Source organism: Pan paniscus, chromosome 18, assembly GCF_029289425.2.
Source record: "Pan paniscus chromosome 18, NHGRI_mPanPan1-v2.0_pri, whole genome shotgun sequence".
NCBI classification, from domain to species: Eukaryota; Metazoa; Chordata; class Mammalia; order Primates; family Hominidae; genus Pan; species Pan paniscus.
This window is the reverse complement of record NC_073267.2, coordinates 93,756,883-93,775,730: the sequence shown is the minus strand read 5'-3', so window position 1 is coordinate 93,775,730 and position 18,848 is coordinate 93,756,883. Positions and strand designations below refer to the sequence as shown.

The window sequence follows — 18,848 nt, the reverse complement described above, 5'->3', positions numbered from 1 at the left end:
CTGGGAAAAGGGGGTAAGGCTGGAGAGGGCTGCAGGAAAGGGACGGTCACATACTGTCATCAGGAACTCTGACCTGACTCAAACACAGCATCCCCGCCCAAACACATTTGGCAATGGGGCACCCCCGCCCCAGGCCTGTCCAGTCAGTGAGAGGGGCCTCAGGAGCAGAGGGGTTGTGTCCACTCCCAGCCAATGCGGCTACACCAGGACTTCTAGTGTTTTTTTTTGTTTGTTTGTTTGTTTGTTTGTTTGTTTTTGTGACAGACTATTGCTCTGTTGCCCAGGCTGGAGTGCAGTGGTGTGATCTCGGCTCACTGCAACCTCCGCCTCCTGGGTTCAAGCGATTCTCCTGCCTCAGCCTCTTGAGTAGCTGGGATTACAGGCACCTGTCACCACGCCCAGCTAATTTTTGTATTTTTAGTAGAGACGAGGTTTCAACACGTTGGCCAGGCTGGTCTCGATCTCTTAACCTTTTGATCTGCCCACCTCAGCCTCCCAAAGTGCTGGGATTACAGGCGTGAGCTACTGTGCCTGGCTGGTTTTTGTGGTTTTAAAAAATATCTTCATTGAGATAGGATGCATATACCGTGCCATTCACCCTTCTGAAGCGTGCAGTGCAATGGATTTTAGTACAGTCAGAGCTGTGCAACCATCACCACAGTCAATTGAGAACCTTTCTGTTGCCCCTCGAAGAAACCCATCGCCGTCAGTCACTCTCCATTCTCCACCTCTGCCCGCAGCTCTTGTATTTCTTGTCTGTCTGGATTTGCCTACGATGGCCACCTCCTAGGAATGGAATCCTATTGTGGCCTTTTACGACAGGCTTCCCTCCCCCGCCGTGTTGGTGAGATTCATCCATGTTGTAGCCACCCTATCTGTGGTCAAATAATATTCCATTGTGTGGATAAGCTGCGCTTTATCCCCTGTCCTTTGATGGGCATCTGGGTGGGGTCCACTTTTTGGCCACTGTGTCGTCTTCCTGTCTCCTTCCATCACCGAGCAACTGCCCACTGCCACCACCTCCTGGGTACTGCCTGCCCTCAGCAGGCCTGCTCTGCTTCCCCTTATAAAACCAGTAGAGGCTGGGCACGGTGGCTCATGCCTGTAACCCCAGGAATTTAAGAGGCTGAGGCGGGTGGATCACCTGAGGTCAGGAGTTTAAGACCAGCCTGGCCAACATGGTGAAACCCCGTCTTTACTAAAAATACAAAAATTAGCCGGGTATGGTGGTGCGGGCCTGTAATCCCAGCTACTTGGGAGGCTGAATCAGAATCCCTTGAACCCAGGATGTGGAGGTTGCAGTGAGCCAAGATCATGCAACTGTACTCCAGCCTGGGCAACAGAGCGAGACTCCTTCTCAAAAAAACAAAACACCAGTAGAAACCCAACTGGGGAGTCAAACAGGGAGAAAAGGAGGCACCCTCCTGCCCACCAGCCTGTCTGGCACTACTAACTGTCTTCTCCCTTATATTGGACTCAGCTGTGCCCCTATAGGCAGAGCTGCCGTTCGAGGACTCCCCACCTCGGGGCATCTGCCGTGCCCTGAAGGCAGAGCCTGCGATGGGGCTGAGGTGCTGGTGCTCCTTTAGGAACAGGAAAGGGGCATCACGGAGGTCCCCATTGTGGGCACTGGGGCTCCAGGACCACAGGGCTGACCTGAGTGTGTGGGGTGAGCCCCACAAGTGCTGCGGGGGTGCAGGAGGCAGAGGGGTTGATCCGCAGAGTCCCAGAGGTGTTGAGTCCCCCCTGCTGGCAGAGTCCTCCTGTAGGTCAGGAAACCTGGGGCCAGAAAGCAGGGGTGCGCGGTGTCTGAGGTCAGCACGTCAGCGGAAGGGCTGTGCTCAACTGGGGCTGGAAGCCGGAGGGAGGAGGTCACTGTGCCCTCCTATATTTCCAGAATGTGTCCTGGGGGTGGGAGGACAGCTGTGCTGGGCTTGTTTCCTTGGCTTGGCTCACTTGAACCGAGTAGGACTCATGAGTGACAGAGCGGGGCTGGGTGGAGGGAGGCCTGGTGGCTGCTGGGTGGGTTCACGGGACGGGTAGGTGGGTAAGCCCTGTAGTGTTTATTCAGCTCGGTGCAGGCTCCGATCCTGGCCCAAGCTCAGAGCCCTGAGCAAGGCAGACTTGGTGGTGGTTGTCGTGTGGTTGAGAGACGCTGAGTAGACAAACTGAAAAGCCTGCTCATGATGAGGACACGGGCTGTGTGAGAGAGAAAACCAGCCCACTCGGGAGGGCTCCCCAGGAGGGTGCAGAGGAGCTGGCTGGACTAGGAGAAAATCCGGCCAGAGGGACCAGCAGTGGCAAAGGCCGTGAGGCGCGGAGGGAAGACCTAGCTGGTCTGAGCTCCCTGCGTAGGGTCCCTACAGGGCGGGCAGGAATGAGGCCTTGGCACGTTTGGTTTTGACCAGGAGTGAGAGAGTGGGCGTGATGGTGGGAACCAGCCCTAGGAGCCTGGGAAGAACCCTGAACCCACCAGTGTGTCCGGAAAGAGCAGCATCCCCGCCCAGGGTGTCTGGACAGAGCAGAGCCTCCCTGCCCAGCCCTGGCTGTACATCAGTATTCTCTTGGCTGTTCATGAATCACCAATGTCCATGACCCACCCAGGGAAATGAGTTCACGTGACTCATGGGCTCTTGGCATTGACTGTGTATGTTTTGCGTTAAAAAAATCCTCGCACTGGGCTTGGTGGCTCACGCCTGTAATCCCAGCACTTTGCGAGGCCGAGGTAGGAGGATCACTTGAGGTCAGGAGTATGAGACCAGCCTGGACAACATGGTGAAACCCTGTCTCTACCAAAAATATAAAAAATTAGCTGGGCGTGCCTGTAATCCCAGCTACTCGGAAGGCTGAGGCAGGAGAGTCGCTTGAGCCCGGGAGGCGGAGGTTGCGGCGAGCCAAGTTCGCACCACTTGACTCCATTCTGGGTGACAGAGCGAGACTCTGCCTCCCAGGCTTGAGCGACTCTCCTGCCTTAGCCTCCCAAGTAACTGAGATTACAGGTGCTTGCCACCACACCTGACTAATTTTTATACTTTTAGTAGGGACGGGGTTTCACCATGTTGGCCAGGCTGGTCTCGAACTCCAGACCTCAGGTGATCCACACGCCTTGGCCTCCCAAAGTGCTGGGATTACAGGCGTGAGCCACCGCTCCCTCCTGCATTTAAAATTCTTATCCCACTTGGGCATGGTGGCTCGTACTTGTAATCTCAGCACTTAGGGAGGCCAAAGCAGGAGAGTCGCTTGAACTCAGGAGTTTGAGACCAGCCTGGGCAATGTAGTAAGAACCCATCTCTACCAAAAAAAAAATGCTTACCCCAATATGGCATGTCACATATACAGTATGTAGATTCTAAGTATGTGTGCACCCACGTGACACGATGAAGCCCCCGGGAACCCCTTCATGACATTTTCTGGTCAGTAGCACCCACCCTACCCAAACCACCATCCTGCCTTCTAGCACCACAGAGTGGGGTTTGCGTGGGTTGGTTATATACCCAGGGAACATTTGACCATGTCTGGAGACAGTTTGGGTTGTCACAACTTGGGGGAGGGGGGCTGCTACTGGCATCTAGTAGGTCCCGGCCAGGGACACTGCACAACACCCCACCCCAAACACACAGGGCGGCTGCCAGGAGTTAACCCACACCAGACATCAATCGTGTCAAGGCTGAGAAACCCTGGTGTAGAATTGTTTATCTTGTAACTTGGACTTCGCATCCATTAACGGAAACGTTCTCTGCTGTCCGGCTTGTTTTTCTTCTGAGACACAGTGTCACTGTGTCTTTCAGGCTGGAGTGCAGTGGCACGATCTTGGCTCACTGCAGCCTCCGCCTCCCGAATTCCAGTGATTTACCTGCCTCAGCCTCCTGAGTAGCTGGGATTACAGGTGCTCATCACCATGCCCGGCTAATTTTTGTATTTTAAGTAGAGATGGAATTTTGCCACGTTGGCCAGGCTGGTCTCAAACTCCTGACCTCAAGTGATCTGCCCCCTTCGGCCTCCCAAAGTGCTAGGATGACAGGTGCGAGCCACCGCACCTGGCCCCTATCTGGCTTCTTGTGGTGTTCATTGTTCTGACTGAGATTCTTCTGTGTTGAGGTGCATGGTTCTTTGTCAGAGCCACGTCATGCTCTGTGTGTTAGCATCCTGCCATTTACTTACGCCCTCTGCTCTTGGTGGGCATGTGGGTTCTGTTGGGAATAACGCTCAAAATCTTAAGAAAATAGAACACTGAAAGGATTCTTAGCAAAGTAATTTTACTTTTGTGCAGCGGGGTGCTTTTTCTTGGTCAGAGCACACCCGATCAAAGGAGTACAAGAGCCTTTATTCCTGATGCAAGTCCTGCTCCTGTACCCTTTTCCCATTGGCTGGGGTTGGGCCGCAGAATCTAAACTAGCCTCAGTTGAACATTTGAACTTTTTTTTAGATAAGGTGGGCAGGTAAGGGAGAGAGGGGAAAGGGGAAGTGGGTGTTTGTAATGAGCTAGAGAGCTAGTTTTTTAAAAAATAAGGAAAGGAATGTGAGCTTGTATTGATAATGCCTGGTACTGTGGCGCGTTTGGGCATGTAACAAAGGCAGAAAGGAAGAAAAAAAGGAAAAAGGGGTTGGGGGTGTAGTATGAATTAAAGAATAAAGGATTGATCAGGCTATTTCAAGAGAAACCTCATCATATCCCACATTTCCCACCTTTTGGATATGAGTTTTTTTTCGCATCGCCTGTTCCAGGGGAAGCCAGCGTCCTGCTGAGCTGCCCTCTGTCTTACAGTGTCACGAAGCTGCCGTCTCCATCTACTGCAGCATGAGCAAACGGAGCCTCTCCCACTGGGCCCTGGTGTCTGTGCTGTCCTTGCTGGCCTGCTGCCTCATCTATTCACTGACGGGTAAGGCCCTTCCCAGGCACCCCTGCAGAGGGTGGGGAGTGACAGTAGAAACAAGAGTAACAGCGAGTATCTCTCTAGAGAGTTTACCACGTGCTGGGCTCAATACTCAATGTTTTGAGCATCTTATTTAATCCTTAGTGTCCATAGGAAAAGGCCTCATTTCATAGATGAGGAAGCTGAGGCTCAGGTGCCCTCCAGAACTTGTTCGAGGTTTCACAACTAGATGTGCAAAGCTGAGACCTGAACTCCAGCCTAGCCGTCTCCATAGCCCCTGCTCTTACACACCACACCCCAGCCCTGCTGCCTGCTCTTCAAAGGACATTGACTGCTGTCCGTCATTACACTCTAACATCTGGGTAGGCTTTACAAAACGTTTGTGGGTGCAGTGGACTCAGGTGCTCACAAACTGTGTGTGGGAATCAGAGGGTCTTTAAAGGTGATGAAAGTGTGGCTCAGAGAGGGGCTGTGACACCCAGGATCATACAGTGCATTGGAAGCACCGACCCAGGTCCCTGGCACAGCTGGCTTCTGGTTGGCCACTTGACGCCAGTCTTTTTTTCATTCACCAACGTATCCTCCAATCCAGGAAGCTCTTGGGCTGCAGTGAATCTGTCAGGCAGCCTTGGACTCCTGCGTGTTATGGTTTGAATATTTATCCTCTTTAAAACTCATGTTGAAATTTAATCCCTGATGTGGTAGCATTGAGAGGTGGGGCCTTCAAGAGGGGATTGGGGCATGAGGCCTCTGCCCTCATGAACGGATTAATCTATTCATGGATTAGTGGATTAATAGGTTATCATGGGAGTGGGGCTGGTGGCTTTATAAGAAGAAGAAGAGAGACCTGGGCTCACACGCTCAGCCCCCTTGCCATGTGACACTCTGCGCACCACTTCAGGGCTCTGCAAAGTCCCCTCCAGCAAGAAGGCTCTCCCCAGATGTAGCCTCTTGATCCTGGATTTCTCAGTCTCCATAAGTGTAAAAAAATTTCCTTTCTTTATAAATTACTCAATTTCAGGCATTCTGTTGTAACCAACAAAAAATGGACTAAAACAGAAAATTGGTATCAAGAGTGGGGTGTTGATGATTGACTACCTGGAACGTGGAAGTGGCTTTGGAACTGGGCAATGAGTGCAGGCTGGAAGAATTCGGAGGAGCAGGCTAGAATAAGCCTAGATTCTGGTGAGGGCTTAGAGACAAGACTAGGGAACATTGGGAACTTCTTAGATACTCTAGTTAGTCATGGAAATATGGATAGTAAAGGCTATTCTGAGGAGGTTTCAGACGGAACTGAGGAACAAGGTTTTGGAAGCTGGAGTAAAGGACAAACCTGTTAGAAGCTGGCAAATAACTTGGCTGAACCGTGTCCATGCCTGAGGGTTTTGTGGAAGGCTGAACTTGAAAGGGATGAACTGGCCAGGTGCCGTGGCTCGCTCCTGTCATCACAGCACTTTGGGAGGCCGAGGCAGGTGGATCACTTGAGGTCAGGATTTTGAGACCAGCCTGTGCAACATGGTAAAACCCAATTCCTATTAAAAATACAAAAAATGAGCCTAGCATGGTGGCGGGGCACCTGTAATCCCAGCTGCTTGGGAGGTTGAGGCAGGATTATCACTTGAACCTGGGAGGTGGAGGTTGCAGTGAGCTGAGATCGCACCATTGCACTCCAGCCTGGGCAACAAGAATGAGACTCTGTCATCCCTCCCCCGCCGGCAAAAAAGGATGAACTAGGGTATCTGGCGGAAGAGATATCCAAGTAGCAGAGCATTCAGGATGCTGCATGGCTACTCTTAGCTGCTCACATTATGCTGGAACAGGCAAAAAATGACTTGAAGATGAAATTGATCATCAAAAGAAAACCAAAGCAGCAAGATCTGGAACTCTTTCAGCCTGGCCGTGTAGAGTGCAGCGCGTGTTCTGGATAGGAAACCAAGGTTGTGGCCCTGTGACCTTTTGGTAAGGAGATTAGTATGGAGAGAAAGGATTATCTAGAGAATGGAAGAAAGACCCTGAAGGCATTTCAGAGATCTTAGAGGCTGCCCCTCCCATCACAGGCTCAGAGGCCTCAAGGGCAGGATGGTTTTGGGGACAGACCCAGGGTGCCTCCACAGGCTATCCTACGTGCCCTCACGTCTCTGCTCCCAGGACCCTGGCACAGAGTTCCTCGCTGCACCAGCTTTGGGTCAAGTGGCCCCTGATCTGGCTCGTGCCGCAGCCCCAGAAGGTATAAGTGGTAAACCTTGGCAGGATCAATGTGGTGCTAATTCTGCAGGCTGGCAGATAGCGAGAGCTACAGAAGCTTGGCAGCCTCCACCCAGATTTCAAAAGATATTTTTCAGGCCAGGTGTGGTGGCTCATGCCTGTAATCCCAGCGTTTTTTGGGAGGCTGAGGTGAAAGGACTGCTTGAGGCCTGGAGTTCGAGACCAGCCTGGCCAATGTAGTGAGACCCTGTCTCTACAAAAACATTTTTTAAATGCGCAGAACGTGGGGGTGTGAGCCTGTAGTTCCAGCTACTCAGGAGGCTGAGGAGGAGGGAGGATCACTTGAGCCCTGGAGGTCAAGGCTGGAGTGAGCTGTGATTGTGCCACCGCCCTCCAGCCTGGCTGACAGGGCAAGACCCTGTCTCAAAAAAAAAAAAAAAAGGATGTTGTGGAAAGCGTAGGGGTCCAACTGCAGAGAGTCTCTGCCAGGGCAATGCCTAGTGGAGTCATGAGAGTGGGACTGCCACTGGGACTACAAACTGCGAAGTTACCAGCAACGTGCAACACCCTCCTGCGAAAACTTGAGGCATCAGGTGCCAACCCCTGTGAACAGACACGTGGGCTGTACCCGGCAAAGCCGTAGGAATGGGGTTGCCTCAGTGTGTCCAGGGGGTGGCACATGGTGTCAAAACAGATGATCTTCCAGCTTGACGCTTGAGTGTCTGCTCTGCTGGGTTTCAGGCTTGCTTAGAGCCTTTACTCCTTTCCTTTGGCCTTAGTCTCTCTTCTGGGATGAGAATGTTTCTTTTGCCTGCACTGCCGTTGTGTCCTGGAAGTAGATTGCTTTTGATTTCACAGGCTCACAGACCACAGACCACACTCTGGACTTTGGACCTCTGAGTTGGTGCTGGAGCAACTGAAGACTTTGGGGCCATGGGGTATTTATCTGCGAGGAGGATAGGAGTTTTGGGGACCCAGGGGCAGAATGCTGTGGTTTGATTCTTTGTCCCCTCCAAAACTCTTGTTGAAATTAAATTGCCAGTATGGCAGTATCAAGAGGTGGGGCCTTTAAGAAGCTGTCGAGAGCAGCACTCTCATAAACAGATTAATCCATTTGTGGTGAAGGGTTGAAGGATGCACCATCTGCCAGTATGCCAAATTGGTACATTGATTATTTCGGGTTAAAAATATTGGAGGCTGGGTGTGGTGGCTCATGCTTGTAATCCCAGCATTATGGTAGGCTGAGGCAGGTGGATTACGAGGTCAGGAGATCGAGAGCATCCTGGCTAACACAGTGAAACCCCGTTTCTACTAAAAACAGAAAAATTTAGCCTAGCATGGTGACATGTGCCTGTAATCCAGGCTACTCAGGAGGCTGAGGCAAGATAATCGCTTGAACCTGGAAGGCAGAGGTTGCAGTGAGTCGAGATTGTGCCACTGCAATCCAGCCTGGGTGACAGACTCCATCTCAAAAAAAAAAAATTTTTTTTGGAGAAATTGTAGTTTCAGAAAGAGCTAGCTGACTTGACTCTTTCTGCAGGCATCAAGCCATACAAATTCCTCTGGGAGGGGCCACCTCCCCATACCAGGGTGAGAAAATAGTCCTCATCACTGGAAGCGAGACTTCTGGCTGCAATGGACCTGAATAAATCCATTTATTGAACTAGCCTTAGCTTCTGCTACTTTTATACCCACCCCATATATCTCCTAGTGACTCCCCTAGAGATTCACTGCCCCGACCAGATCCCCTTTGTCTTGTCATTCCTTGTCAGATTTATTCTTTGTCTAAAAAGTATAAAAGCATCTCATTTCGGCCGCTTCATCAGACATCACTGTGTTAAGATCCCAATGACAAGGAAAATTAATAAGATCCGTAGGCTTTTCTCCTGCTGATGTGATTGTCTGGTGTTGATTTTAGTTTCTAGGTCCAGCTGAACAGCCCACATAGGAGGCACGCATGGGGCAGGGGATTAATGGATTAATGGGTTAATGGACTGATGGGTTATGGGCATGGCACTGGTGGCTTTATAAGAAGAGGGAATGGGCCAGGCCAGGCACGGTGGCTCATGCCTGTAATCCCAGCACTTTGGGAGGTCAAGGCGGGTGGATCACGAGGTCAGGAGATCGAGACCATCCTGGCTAACACGGTGAAACCCTGTCTTTACTAAAAATTCAAAAATGTGGCGGGCGTCTGTAGTCCCAGCTACTCAGGAGGCTAGGGCAGGAGAATGGCGTGAACCCGGGAGGCGGAGCTTGCAGTGAGCCGAGATCGTGCCACTGCACTCCAGCCTGGGCGACAGAGAGAGACTCTGTCTCAAAAAAAAAGAAAAAAAGGAATGAGGGCTGAGTCAGAGCTCATCCTTGCTGTACAATGCCCTATGCCACCTCTGAAGACAGTCCCCATTGGCAAGAAGGCCCTCACCAGTGTGGGCACTCAATCTTGGACTTCTCAGCCTTCATAACTGTAGGAAGTAAGTTTCTTTTCTTTATGAGATGCCCAGTTTCAGGTATTCTGTTGTAAGCAACAAAAAATGGACTAAGGATACTGTGGTTATCCAGGAAACTTGCTGGGTGACTCCTTCCCCAGCAGAGGAGGTCCCATCAGTCTGTAGCCCCTGGGTCAGAGGGTGTGACTCAGTGATTCAGTATCACCTCCACATGTTCCCACTGCCAGGGCCATGGGACCTCTCAGAAAGGGCTTGCAGAGAAGCTGAAAGGAACATGGCTCTTAGAGACATATCTCTCAGGACAGGGCAGGCAACCCGGGGTGACAGAAGCAGTGTCACCCTGTTGGCGCAAAGGGACTGGCACTCTAGTCCTCAGTCCACGAAAACTAGCTGTGTGATTCTAGGTATTGGTTGATGCCCTGGCTCTTGGTTTTCCCCATTTGGAAATGTGTGCACAGCTAGCTGCTTTCTTTAGATGTCGTAGGAGTGAGATGGACAGGGCATGGGAGGTGTGTTTGTATTTTTCAAAGTGTTCTGTGCTTCTAGTCAACACACGCACTGTGGGTGAGCTCCGTGCACCAGCTCTGTGAGCGATTTGAAAGAAGGATAAGTGGCGGATTTGTCTGCAGGGGTTTTGAATCCCTGGAGCACAGTCATGTGTAGGCTTAGGACAGGAAAGCTTTGGGCTTTCCCTTCCAGAACCTTCTTTCAGCTCCTAAGGAAAATCTTAGGTGGTAAAGCCAGGCGCTGTCTGTCTGTTGGTGGGGGAGGGGGCAGCATTTTCCTAATCCACTCTGTGGCTTCCATCCTTTCCCACCTTCAGGGGTTTATGGCTTCCTGACTTTTGGGACAGAAGTTTCTGCTGACGTCTTGATGTCCTACCCAGGCAATGATATGGTCATCATTGTGGCCCGGGTCCTTTTTGCTGTCTCCATCGTAACTGTCTACCCCATCGTGCTCTTCCTGGGGAGGTGAGGCCTGGCTCAGTGGGGGGCACTGTGAAGCATGGTCTGCTGATGTGTGCTGTGATTGAGCATGTACCAGGTGTGGGCTACGCGGCTGTGGGACTACCATCCTCTCCAATTGTAGACAGGAGGAAACAGGCACGGAGGATTTAGGTAGATTGCCCAAAGTCACTCCGTGAGTGTGTGTCCACAGCCAGGACTGGAATGCGAACCACGTGCTTCATCCCCTGCCCCATGGGCTGCCCGATGGTGGCAGAACCCCTGAGGGTTGGCAAGGTCTCCTGGGGAATAAACACCTGAGTGTGGAACAGGAGCACTGACAGGTGTGGGGGGACTCCTGGAGGACTGGGGAGCAGCTGTCGGGTGGAGGCTGGTGCCCCTGGGATGCCCATGTGTCTGTGTTGGGTGTGGCCTCCAGGTCAGTGATGCAGGACTTCTGGAGGAGGAGCTGCTTAGGGGGATGGGGGCCCAGCGCCCTGGCCGACCCCTCAGGGCTGTGGGTCCGGATGCCGCTGACTGTCCTGTGGGTCACCGTGACGCTCGCCATGGCGCTGTTTATGCCTGACCTCAGCGAGATCGTCAGCATCATCGGAGGCATCAGTTCCTTCTTCATCTTCATCTTCCCAGGTGAGGCCCCTGCTTTCCAGGCTTTCTGCCCATTTGTTCTTCCCTGCTCATCTCTGTGGGGACTCCCAGTGTTGGAGGTCAAGGTTCTGGAAGGTGGGAGCCATATATGGGTAGGATTAAGACCCCATGTAGGTGCCCTGTTTATTGAGCCAGGCAGAGGTCTTGGGCTTTACATACCTTCCCTCACTCATTAAACATCTCATTAGCTCCTGATGTGGTTTGGTTGTGTTCACACCCAAATCTCACCTTGAACTGTAATAATCACCATCTGTGAAGGGCAGGGCAAGGTGGAGATAGTTGAATCATGGGGATGGTTCCACCCATTCTTTTCTTGTGGTAGTGAATAAGTCTCATGAGATCTGATGGTTTTATGAGTGGGGGTCCCCCCCCCCGCCCCCCAGCACAAGCTCTCTTGCCTGCCTGCCACCATGTAAGACCTGACTTTGCTCCTTATTTGCCTTTTGCCATGATTGTGAGGCCTCCCCAGCCATGTGGAACTGTGAGTCCATTAAACCTCTTTTCTTTATAAATTACCTAGCCTCTGGCTGGGCACAGTGGCTCACGCCTGTAATCCCAGCACTTTGGGAGGCCAAGGCAGGCGGATCACCTGAGGTCAGGAGTTCGAGACCAGCCTACTAAAAATACAAAATTAGCCATCCATGGTGGTGTATGCCTGTAATCACAGCTACTCAGGAGGCTTAGGCAGGAGAATCACTTGAACCCGGGAGGCAGAGGTTGCAGGGAGCCAAGATTGCGCCACTGCACTCTAGCCTGGGCGACAAGAGTGAAACTCCATCTCAAACAAAACAAACCATTACCTAGTCCCTGGGAGGTCTTTATTAGCAGCATGAGAGCAGACTAATACAGCTCCTGATGGACATTCTTGACGTAGGAACGTTTATGATCCCATTCCATAGATGCGAAGACCGAGGCCCTGAACCCCCTGCCAGGGGGCACAGCTAGTATGCAGCAGGGCTGAGGGTCAATCATACAGCTCTGTCCATGCTACCGCTGGTGCCTCCTGCTAAAAGATTTTGTTTTATTAAAAAAGAAAATCGTATATGTGAAAGTCACGTGGCTCAAGGCACCCTGCAAATGTCTCCCTCCCCTCCTGCCTCCAGGCCCTGGAGGCAAACACCGTTTCTGCAAAGGATGGTTTCTTAGGAAACCTTCCCAAACAGCCCAAGCATTATCTGAGAAGGGGAAGCCAGCAAGGTGGGGGCTGGAGGGATGCTTCTTCCAGTGGAAAAGGGAACACTGTAGTGGCCCACTGGAGCCCAGAACAGAGACCGCAGATCCGCAGTGGGGGGTGTGTTCCAGGGCCCCACACACAGCAAGTGCTGAGTACACAGTCGAGACTCCCTCAGTGCGTGTTCCGTGAGTGGACCCTGTGATTCAGCCGCGACAGGAACCATGCCAAGCAGACATCGAGCTTGGGGACCCTTAGCCAGGTATCCCCAATACCCTGATGCAGCCGTTATGTCAAACAGACAAGAAGTAGATGCCCATTGGTGAAACTTAACAGAAAGCACAGGAGAGGCTCTTAGAGGTCTTCCGAAACTCGAATGGGGGCATGAATCGAAATGAAACATTGTTCAGGGTCCCAGGTAAGTGGGTGGTGACAACTTTGTCAACACCCCGGAGGTGGGGGGGATGGAAGAATTGACGGCCACAGAGAAATGCTGGTTATCAAAGAGGCCAACTGATGTGTGGAATATGAAAAGTGGGTTCTTAGCAGGTGAATTAAGATTCAGGGGTTGTCTTTCATGTAGTCCCTTGAGAATCTAACCGTACCTGCCCCAGTTCCTGTAAATTGGGGTCTACTGGGATTAAGGGATAAAGACTGGGGAAGTGAAGTGAAGGGAGGGGAGGAGAACAGCCACCCACTCTGCTCCTGGCTCTGCGCGGAGCTCTCAGAGGTGAGGGGAGTGGCCATGTGGCTCCTCCCTCAGGTTCTGGGTGGAACTTTCAGAGGGGTGAGGGGTGTGGCCATGTGGCTTCTCCCTTGGGCTTAGGGTGGAGCTTTCACAGGTGAGGGTGTGGCTACACAGCTCTTCCCTCGACTCTGGGCAGGGCTTTCAGAGGTGAGGGGTGTGGCCACACAGCTGCTCCTGCATGATCTGAGCGGAGCTTTCATTGATGGGGATGTGGCCACACGACTCCTCCCTCAGTTCTGGGCCGGGCTTTCAGAGGTGAGGGTGTGGCCACGCAGCTCCTTATTCAGGCTGTGGGTGAGGCTTTCAGAGGTGAGGGGTGTGGCCTTGTGGCTTCTCCCTCGGGCTTGGGGTGGAGCTTTCAGAGGTGAGGGTGTGGCTACACAGTTCCTCCCTTGGCTCTGGGCGGGGCTTTCAGAGGTGAGGGGTGTGGCCACATAGCTCCTCCCTCAGGCTCTGAGAGGAGGTTTTAGAGGTGAGGGGTGTGGCCATGCAGCTCCTCCCTCAGCTCTGGGCGGGCCTTTCAGAGAGATGAGTGTGGTCACACAGCCCTTTCCTCAGGCTCCGGGCGGGGCTTTCAGGGCAGAGGGTGTGGCCACACGGCTGCTCACTCAGGCTCTGGGTGGAGCTTCTCAGAGGTGAGGCTGTGGCCACGTGGCTCCTCCCTCACACTCCCTGGTCTGGGCTGCTGGATTAAATTCTGATTCTGTGACCAGGTGGCCAGTTGTAGCACTGGCTATTTCCTGTGGTGGGAAGGACTGCCCAGGACAGGTTTGAGTTGAGAGAGGATCCTTTGGGAGTTTTAGGCCAAGCTACATGGCCCTGAATCCTAGCATAACTATTAAAAAAAAAAAAAAAAAAAAAAAAAAAAAGCTTGGGTGCAGTGGCTCACGCCTGTAATCCCAGCACTTTGGGGGGCCAAGGCGGGCGGATCACGAGGTCAAGAGGTCCAGACCATCCTGACCAACATGGTGAAACCCCGTCTCTACTAAAAATACAAAAATGAGCTGGGCGTGGTGGCATGCACCTGTAGTCCCAGCTACTCGGGAGGCTGAGGCACGAGAATCACTTGAACCCGGGAGGTGGGGGTTGCAGTGAGCCGAGACGGTGCCACTGCACTCCAGCCTGCTGGCAGAGTGAGACTCCGTCTCAAAACAAACAAACAAACAAAAAAACACAACAAAAGAAAATAATGGTAGCTGCCAGTTGCCGAGCATTTCCCGGGTGTCAGGCATGGACTCTCACCATCTCCTCATAGACTCTGCTGTGGAGGGCACGTTGTCAAGGTTGCCTGAAAGATGGGGCTCTGGGAAGTCGGTTGCTGCCAGACCTCTGGCTAAGTCACTAGGGCATGTTGAGCTGGGACTCCAGCCCCGTCCTTCCAGCCCCGTCCTTCCAGCCCCGTCCTTCCAGCTCCACTGTGTTGCCTCTGCAGGGGGCCTGACCCAGGGGCACCTGTGGGCAGAGGCCTTGCTGGCCTCCGGGGTCCCTGAGGACTTTTCCCGGGACCTCTTTGTTGCTTTGGGTTTGATAACGAAGAACTGTGGGTGACCCTGTCTTTTTTGCAGGTTTGTGCCTCATCTGTGCAATGGGCGTCGAGCCTATAGGACCAAGAGTCAAGTAAGTGTCCCTAAGATGAGGTGGCACCCTGGGTGTGCCCCGGATCAGAGTAAGAATGCTTCAGGGGACCCTGCAGATCCTATTTCTCATCCTCTGTATCCTGCAGATGAGAAACCTGCAAGCCACAGGAAGAGAGTCTCTGTCTACCCAGTATGAGGGCATCTGAGCTAGGACAGGAGCCCGGGCCAGTGACGTCGGGTCCTGCAAGGGCCTTCCCTTCCACTCTGAGGGTCTGTGGTTGGGATTTCATGTAGATTCCAGCCTCTGGAAGCACCCAGTGGTGCATCTGTACCCTCCTTTGCTACCTGGCTCAGACCCAGGGCAGGATCAGGGTGCAGGCTGGGTTAGAAAGGCCCCACGGCCGGCCAGACACCATCATCACAGCAGTGGGTCGCTGTTCTGAGGTTCCTCTGCTAGGCACTGAACTAGGTCCTTTTACATGTTCACCTCCCCACCATACCCAAATGTCTTCATCCTACAGCTGAGGAGGTGGGCCAGGAGGCCAGCGAGGACAGAGCTAGGATGCAACCCAGGCCCCTGGCTCCCAGGCCCCATGCTAACCCACCTGCCTGGCATACAATGCTGTTGAGACCAGATAATTTGGATCTTTCCTTTATTTGGCAAATATTTATCCCCGAGCGGACCTGTGGATCAGACACGGCTGAGCCTCTGTACTTCGCCACTGAGCAGCTGAGTCTGACCCACGGAAGAGTACGACGTACACGTGAATGATGTGCGCTTCCTCGGCCGCCCCTGGGGAGTCTGGGGGTCTGGGTGACTCCCTCCCATTCCATAGATGGGGAAACTGAGGCTGAGACAGGTAAAGAGATGATGTATTAGTTTTATGGGATTATTGTAACAAATTACCATAAATTGGGGCATGGTGGGGAGGCTTAAAGCAACAGAAATGCATTTTTTTCCCAGTTCTGGAGCCAGGAGTGTGAAATCAAGGTGTTGGCAGGGCTGGACTCTCTGAAGGCTCCTCAGCTTCTGGTGGCCCCAGGTGCTCCTTGGCCTGTGGCTACATCACTCCCGTCTCTGCCTCTATGTTTATCTAGCTTTCTCCCTGTGTCTCTGGGTCTCAAATATCCCTCTGCTTTTATTTATTTTATTTTTTGAGACAGAGTCTTGCTCTGTTGCTCAGGCTGGAGTGCAGTGGCATAATTGTGGCTCACTACAGCCTCAACCCCCTGGGCTCAAGCAATCCTCCTGCCTCAGCCTCCTGAGTAGCTGGGACCACAGACGCCCACCATCACACTTGGCTGCCTTTCTTTTATAAGGATACCTACCATCAGATTTAGGGTCCACCCTAAATCTAGGTTGCATCTTCTCTCAAGATCTTTTCCTTAATTACATCTGCAAAATCCAGTTTCCAGATAAGCTAGCAAGCACAGGTTCCAGGTAGACATGAATTTTGGGGCCACCCTTCACCCCATCACAGATAATGTTAAATGGCAGCAGTCGTGAATTTGGGTCCCAGCTGTAGGTCTGTTCCCCTATACCCCCGGCCCTCTAGCCCCATTGAGCCCAAGCTTGGTTTTTGCAAAGGAGCAGGCCTGGCCCGGTTTCTTCTGGATTGAGAGCAGTGTTTCTGGATGTTTCTAAACCTGCCTTGGGTATTGAACCAGCCTCCCAATGTCTGGTAACCCCCTAAACCGCTCATTCCCTGGGGTGCTTTTCGGAGTCTTCATGCTTTTTGTTTTGTTCCTTGATCTGAGCTCACAACAGTTTTTACTGATGAGCTTTCAAGATATTTTTATCGCTAAAACTGCTTTGGGTCCTTCTAATACATCAGCGCTGCTCCAGGAGTGCCACAGCCCACAGCCACATTAGCCTCATAGTCCCCGCACAGATGAATGGATGTTTATGGCGCTGAACAGCCGTGCTGAGATGCTGCTCGGTTAGAAATGTTCCTTCCATGACAACCCGGCCTTCTGGCCTTTGTTAATGGGGCCAGAAATATCTCTGGTGGCCCTGCCATTTTGTGGGAATCTTGTTATCGCTCTGACCTCCTTGTCTACCCCTTCTCTGGTTACATTACGAAGCTCACAAATGTGGCCTCGGTGGCTGCCAGTCCCAGTCACCTCTGCCTCCTGCGTCCTCGTCCCCTACCCCTCTGAGATGGTGTGTGACTTAGAGCTTGCGTCTTCTCCTTCATTTTCATGGGATTTCATCAGAGGCTGAGGAACAGAATGGGAGGTTGGGGGGACTTTTCAAAGTAGTGTCTCCCCTCTCTCCATGTCTTTTTCTCTTTTTGAGATGGAGTCTTGCTCTGTCCTCCAGGCTGGAGTGCAGTGGTGCAATCTTGGCTCACTGCGACCTCCGCCTCCCGGGTTCAAGCAATTCTGCCTCAGCCTCCCACATAGCTGGGAATACAGGTGCCTGCCACCATGCCTGGCTAATTCTTTATTTTTATTTTTCGTAGAGATGGGGTTTCACCATGTTGGCCAGGCTGGTCTTGAATTCATGACCTCAGGTGAATCCGCCTGCCTCAGCCTCCCACAGTGCTGGGATTATAGGCATGTGCCACCATGCCTGGCCCCCATGTCTTTTTATTTGATAAAATACTGGGGAGGAATGAGGTTATGACTTAACAGGTGGGATCGGAGGGCTTTTAAAAACTGCTTGGGGCCAGCAACGGTGGCTTGCGCTTGTAATCCCAGTACTTTAGGAAGCTGAGGAGGGCGAATCACTTGAGGTCAGGAGTTCAAGACCAGCCTAGCAAACATGATGAAACTCCATGTCTACTAAAAATACAAAAATTGGCCTAGTGTCATCTTGCATGCCCGTAGTCCCAGTTACTTGGGAGGCTGAGGCAGAAGAATTGCTTGAACCCGGGAGGTGGAGGTTGCAGTGAGCTGAGATCGTGCTACTGCACTCCAGCCTAGGCAACAGAATGAGACTCCACCTCAAAAAAAAAAAAAAAAAAATTGCCTGGGTACTTTGCTTCCCATTTTCTTGGAAACCCATCCCTACAGGTAACTGGAAATATTCTGAATTTTTCTTGTTTCCAAATTGATGACTCCATACTGGGCTCTACATAGTGAATTTTTTATGTGTGTGTGGCTTATTTGTGCAAAAATCCAGAAAAGCTCTGACATGGGTTTATTGACTTGGCAGGTGCTGCCTGGAGGTCTGGGGAGTGGTGTCTGTGCTGGTCGGCACCTTCATCTTTGGGCAGAGCACGGCGGCAGCGGTCTGGGAGATGTTCTGATGGGCAGCCAGTGCCGGGCAGGAAGGGGCCCTCCGGGGCTGACCCTACGTGGCTGCTGTGTGCAGCCAGGAGACCGATGTCATTTCTTTTCGTCATAAAGATGCTGGAGAGACTGATGCCTTCTGCCTCCTTGGGCTGCTCATTGGGCTATGCTGGTTCGAAGGGTTTCTGGTACAAAGGTGAGGAAATTTCTTATGGCTGCTGTGATAAATGACCATAACCTCACTCTGGTGGCTTAAAACAACAGATGCTTGTTGCGTCACAGTTCTGGAGGCCAGGAGTCTGAAATCACGTGTCATTAGGGCCATGCTCCCTCTGTGGGCTCTAGGGGAGGCTCCCTCCTGTCTTCCCAGTTCTAGGGGTGGCCGGCACTCCTTGGCTTGTGGCTGCCTCACTCCAGTGTCTGCTCTTGTCTTCATGTGACTCTCCCCTGTGTATCCTCTGTGTCCAAATCTCTCTCTCAAAAAGATACCAATCATTAAGTGAGCTCCTCCCACCTCCGTAAGTAGTATGATCTCATCTTAAGTTGACTGCATCTTGTATTAATTAGGACCCACAAAGATGCAATTTCCAAATAAGGTTATGTTCACAGGTTCCGGGGGTTCAACCTCAACTGATGTTTCTGGGAGACAAGATTCAATCCATAAAAGGGAGCTAGGGGCTGAGGCCCAGATTATTGGCTTTGGAGTGTCAGGATCAAGGGTGTCAGGTAAGGATACTGCACAGCAATGGGAAGCCCAGAAGGGAGTGGGAGGAGGCGTGGTTGGCCATGGTGATGGACTCAAATGGTCCTTTGGCCAGGGCGCAGGAAATGCCCGAATCCTGCCCTTGGCTGTGACAGGCCCAAGGAGGTGTATGCCCGGAACACGCCACACTGCCATGCACTTGGCCCATGCCCCGTGGAGGGTGGATGACTCCAAGGAAACTGTGCTTTCCCTCCCACCAGCTGGACCCAAAGAGCC

The 18,848-nt window shown here is 52.2% G+C and overlaps 1 protein-coding gene and 1 long non-coding RNA gene across 3 annotated transcripts in view; both read left to right on the top strand.

The window, feature by feature from the left end:
• The window catches only part of SLC38A8 (solute carrier family 38 member 8), a 33,745-nt gene extending 15,743 nt beyond the window's left edge, over positions 1-18,002 (top strand). For both annotated transcript variants that reach the window (XM_057300000.1, XM_034940818.3), the window contains 5 exons: positions 4,766-4,880; positions 10,350-10,497; positions 10,910-11,118; positions 14,621-14,672; positions 17,793-18,002. In XM_057300000.1, coding sequence (XP_057155983.1) covers positions 4,766-4,880; positions 10,350-10,497; positions 10,910-11,118; positions 14,621-14,672; positions 17,793-17,886 — 618 coding nt within the window. In that variant the 3' untranslated portion in view covers positions 17,887-18,002. The remainder of the gene's footprint in view (positions 1-4,765; positions 4,881-10,349; positions 10,498-10,909; positions 11,119-14,620; positions 14,673-17,792) is intronic.
• LOC134729371 (uncharacterized) lies at positions 12,450-13,924 on the top strand. The gene is made up of 2 exons (XR_010110380.1): positions 12,450-13,310; positions 13,365-13,924. It is a non-coding gene; the product is annotated as an uncharacterized LOC134729371 (long non-coding RNA).
• Positions 18,003-18,848: the final 846 nt, after the last annotated feature.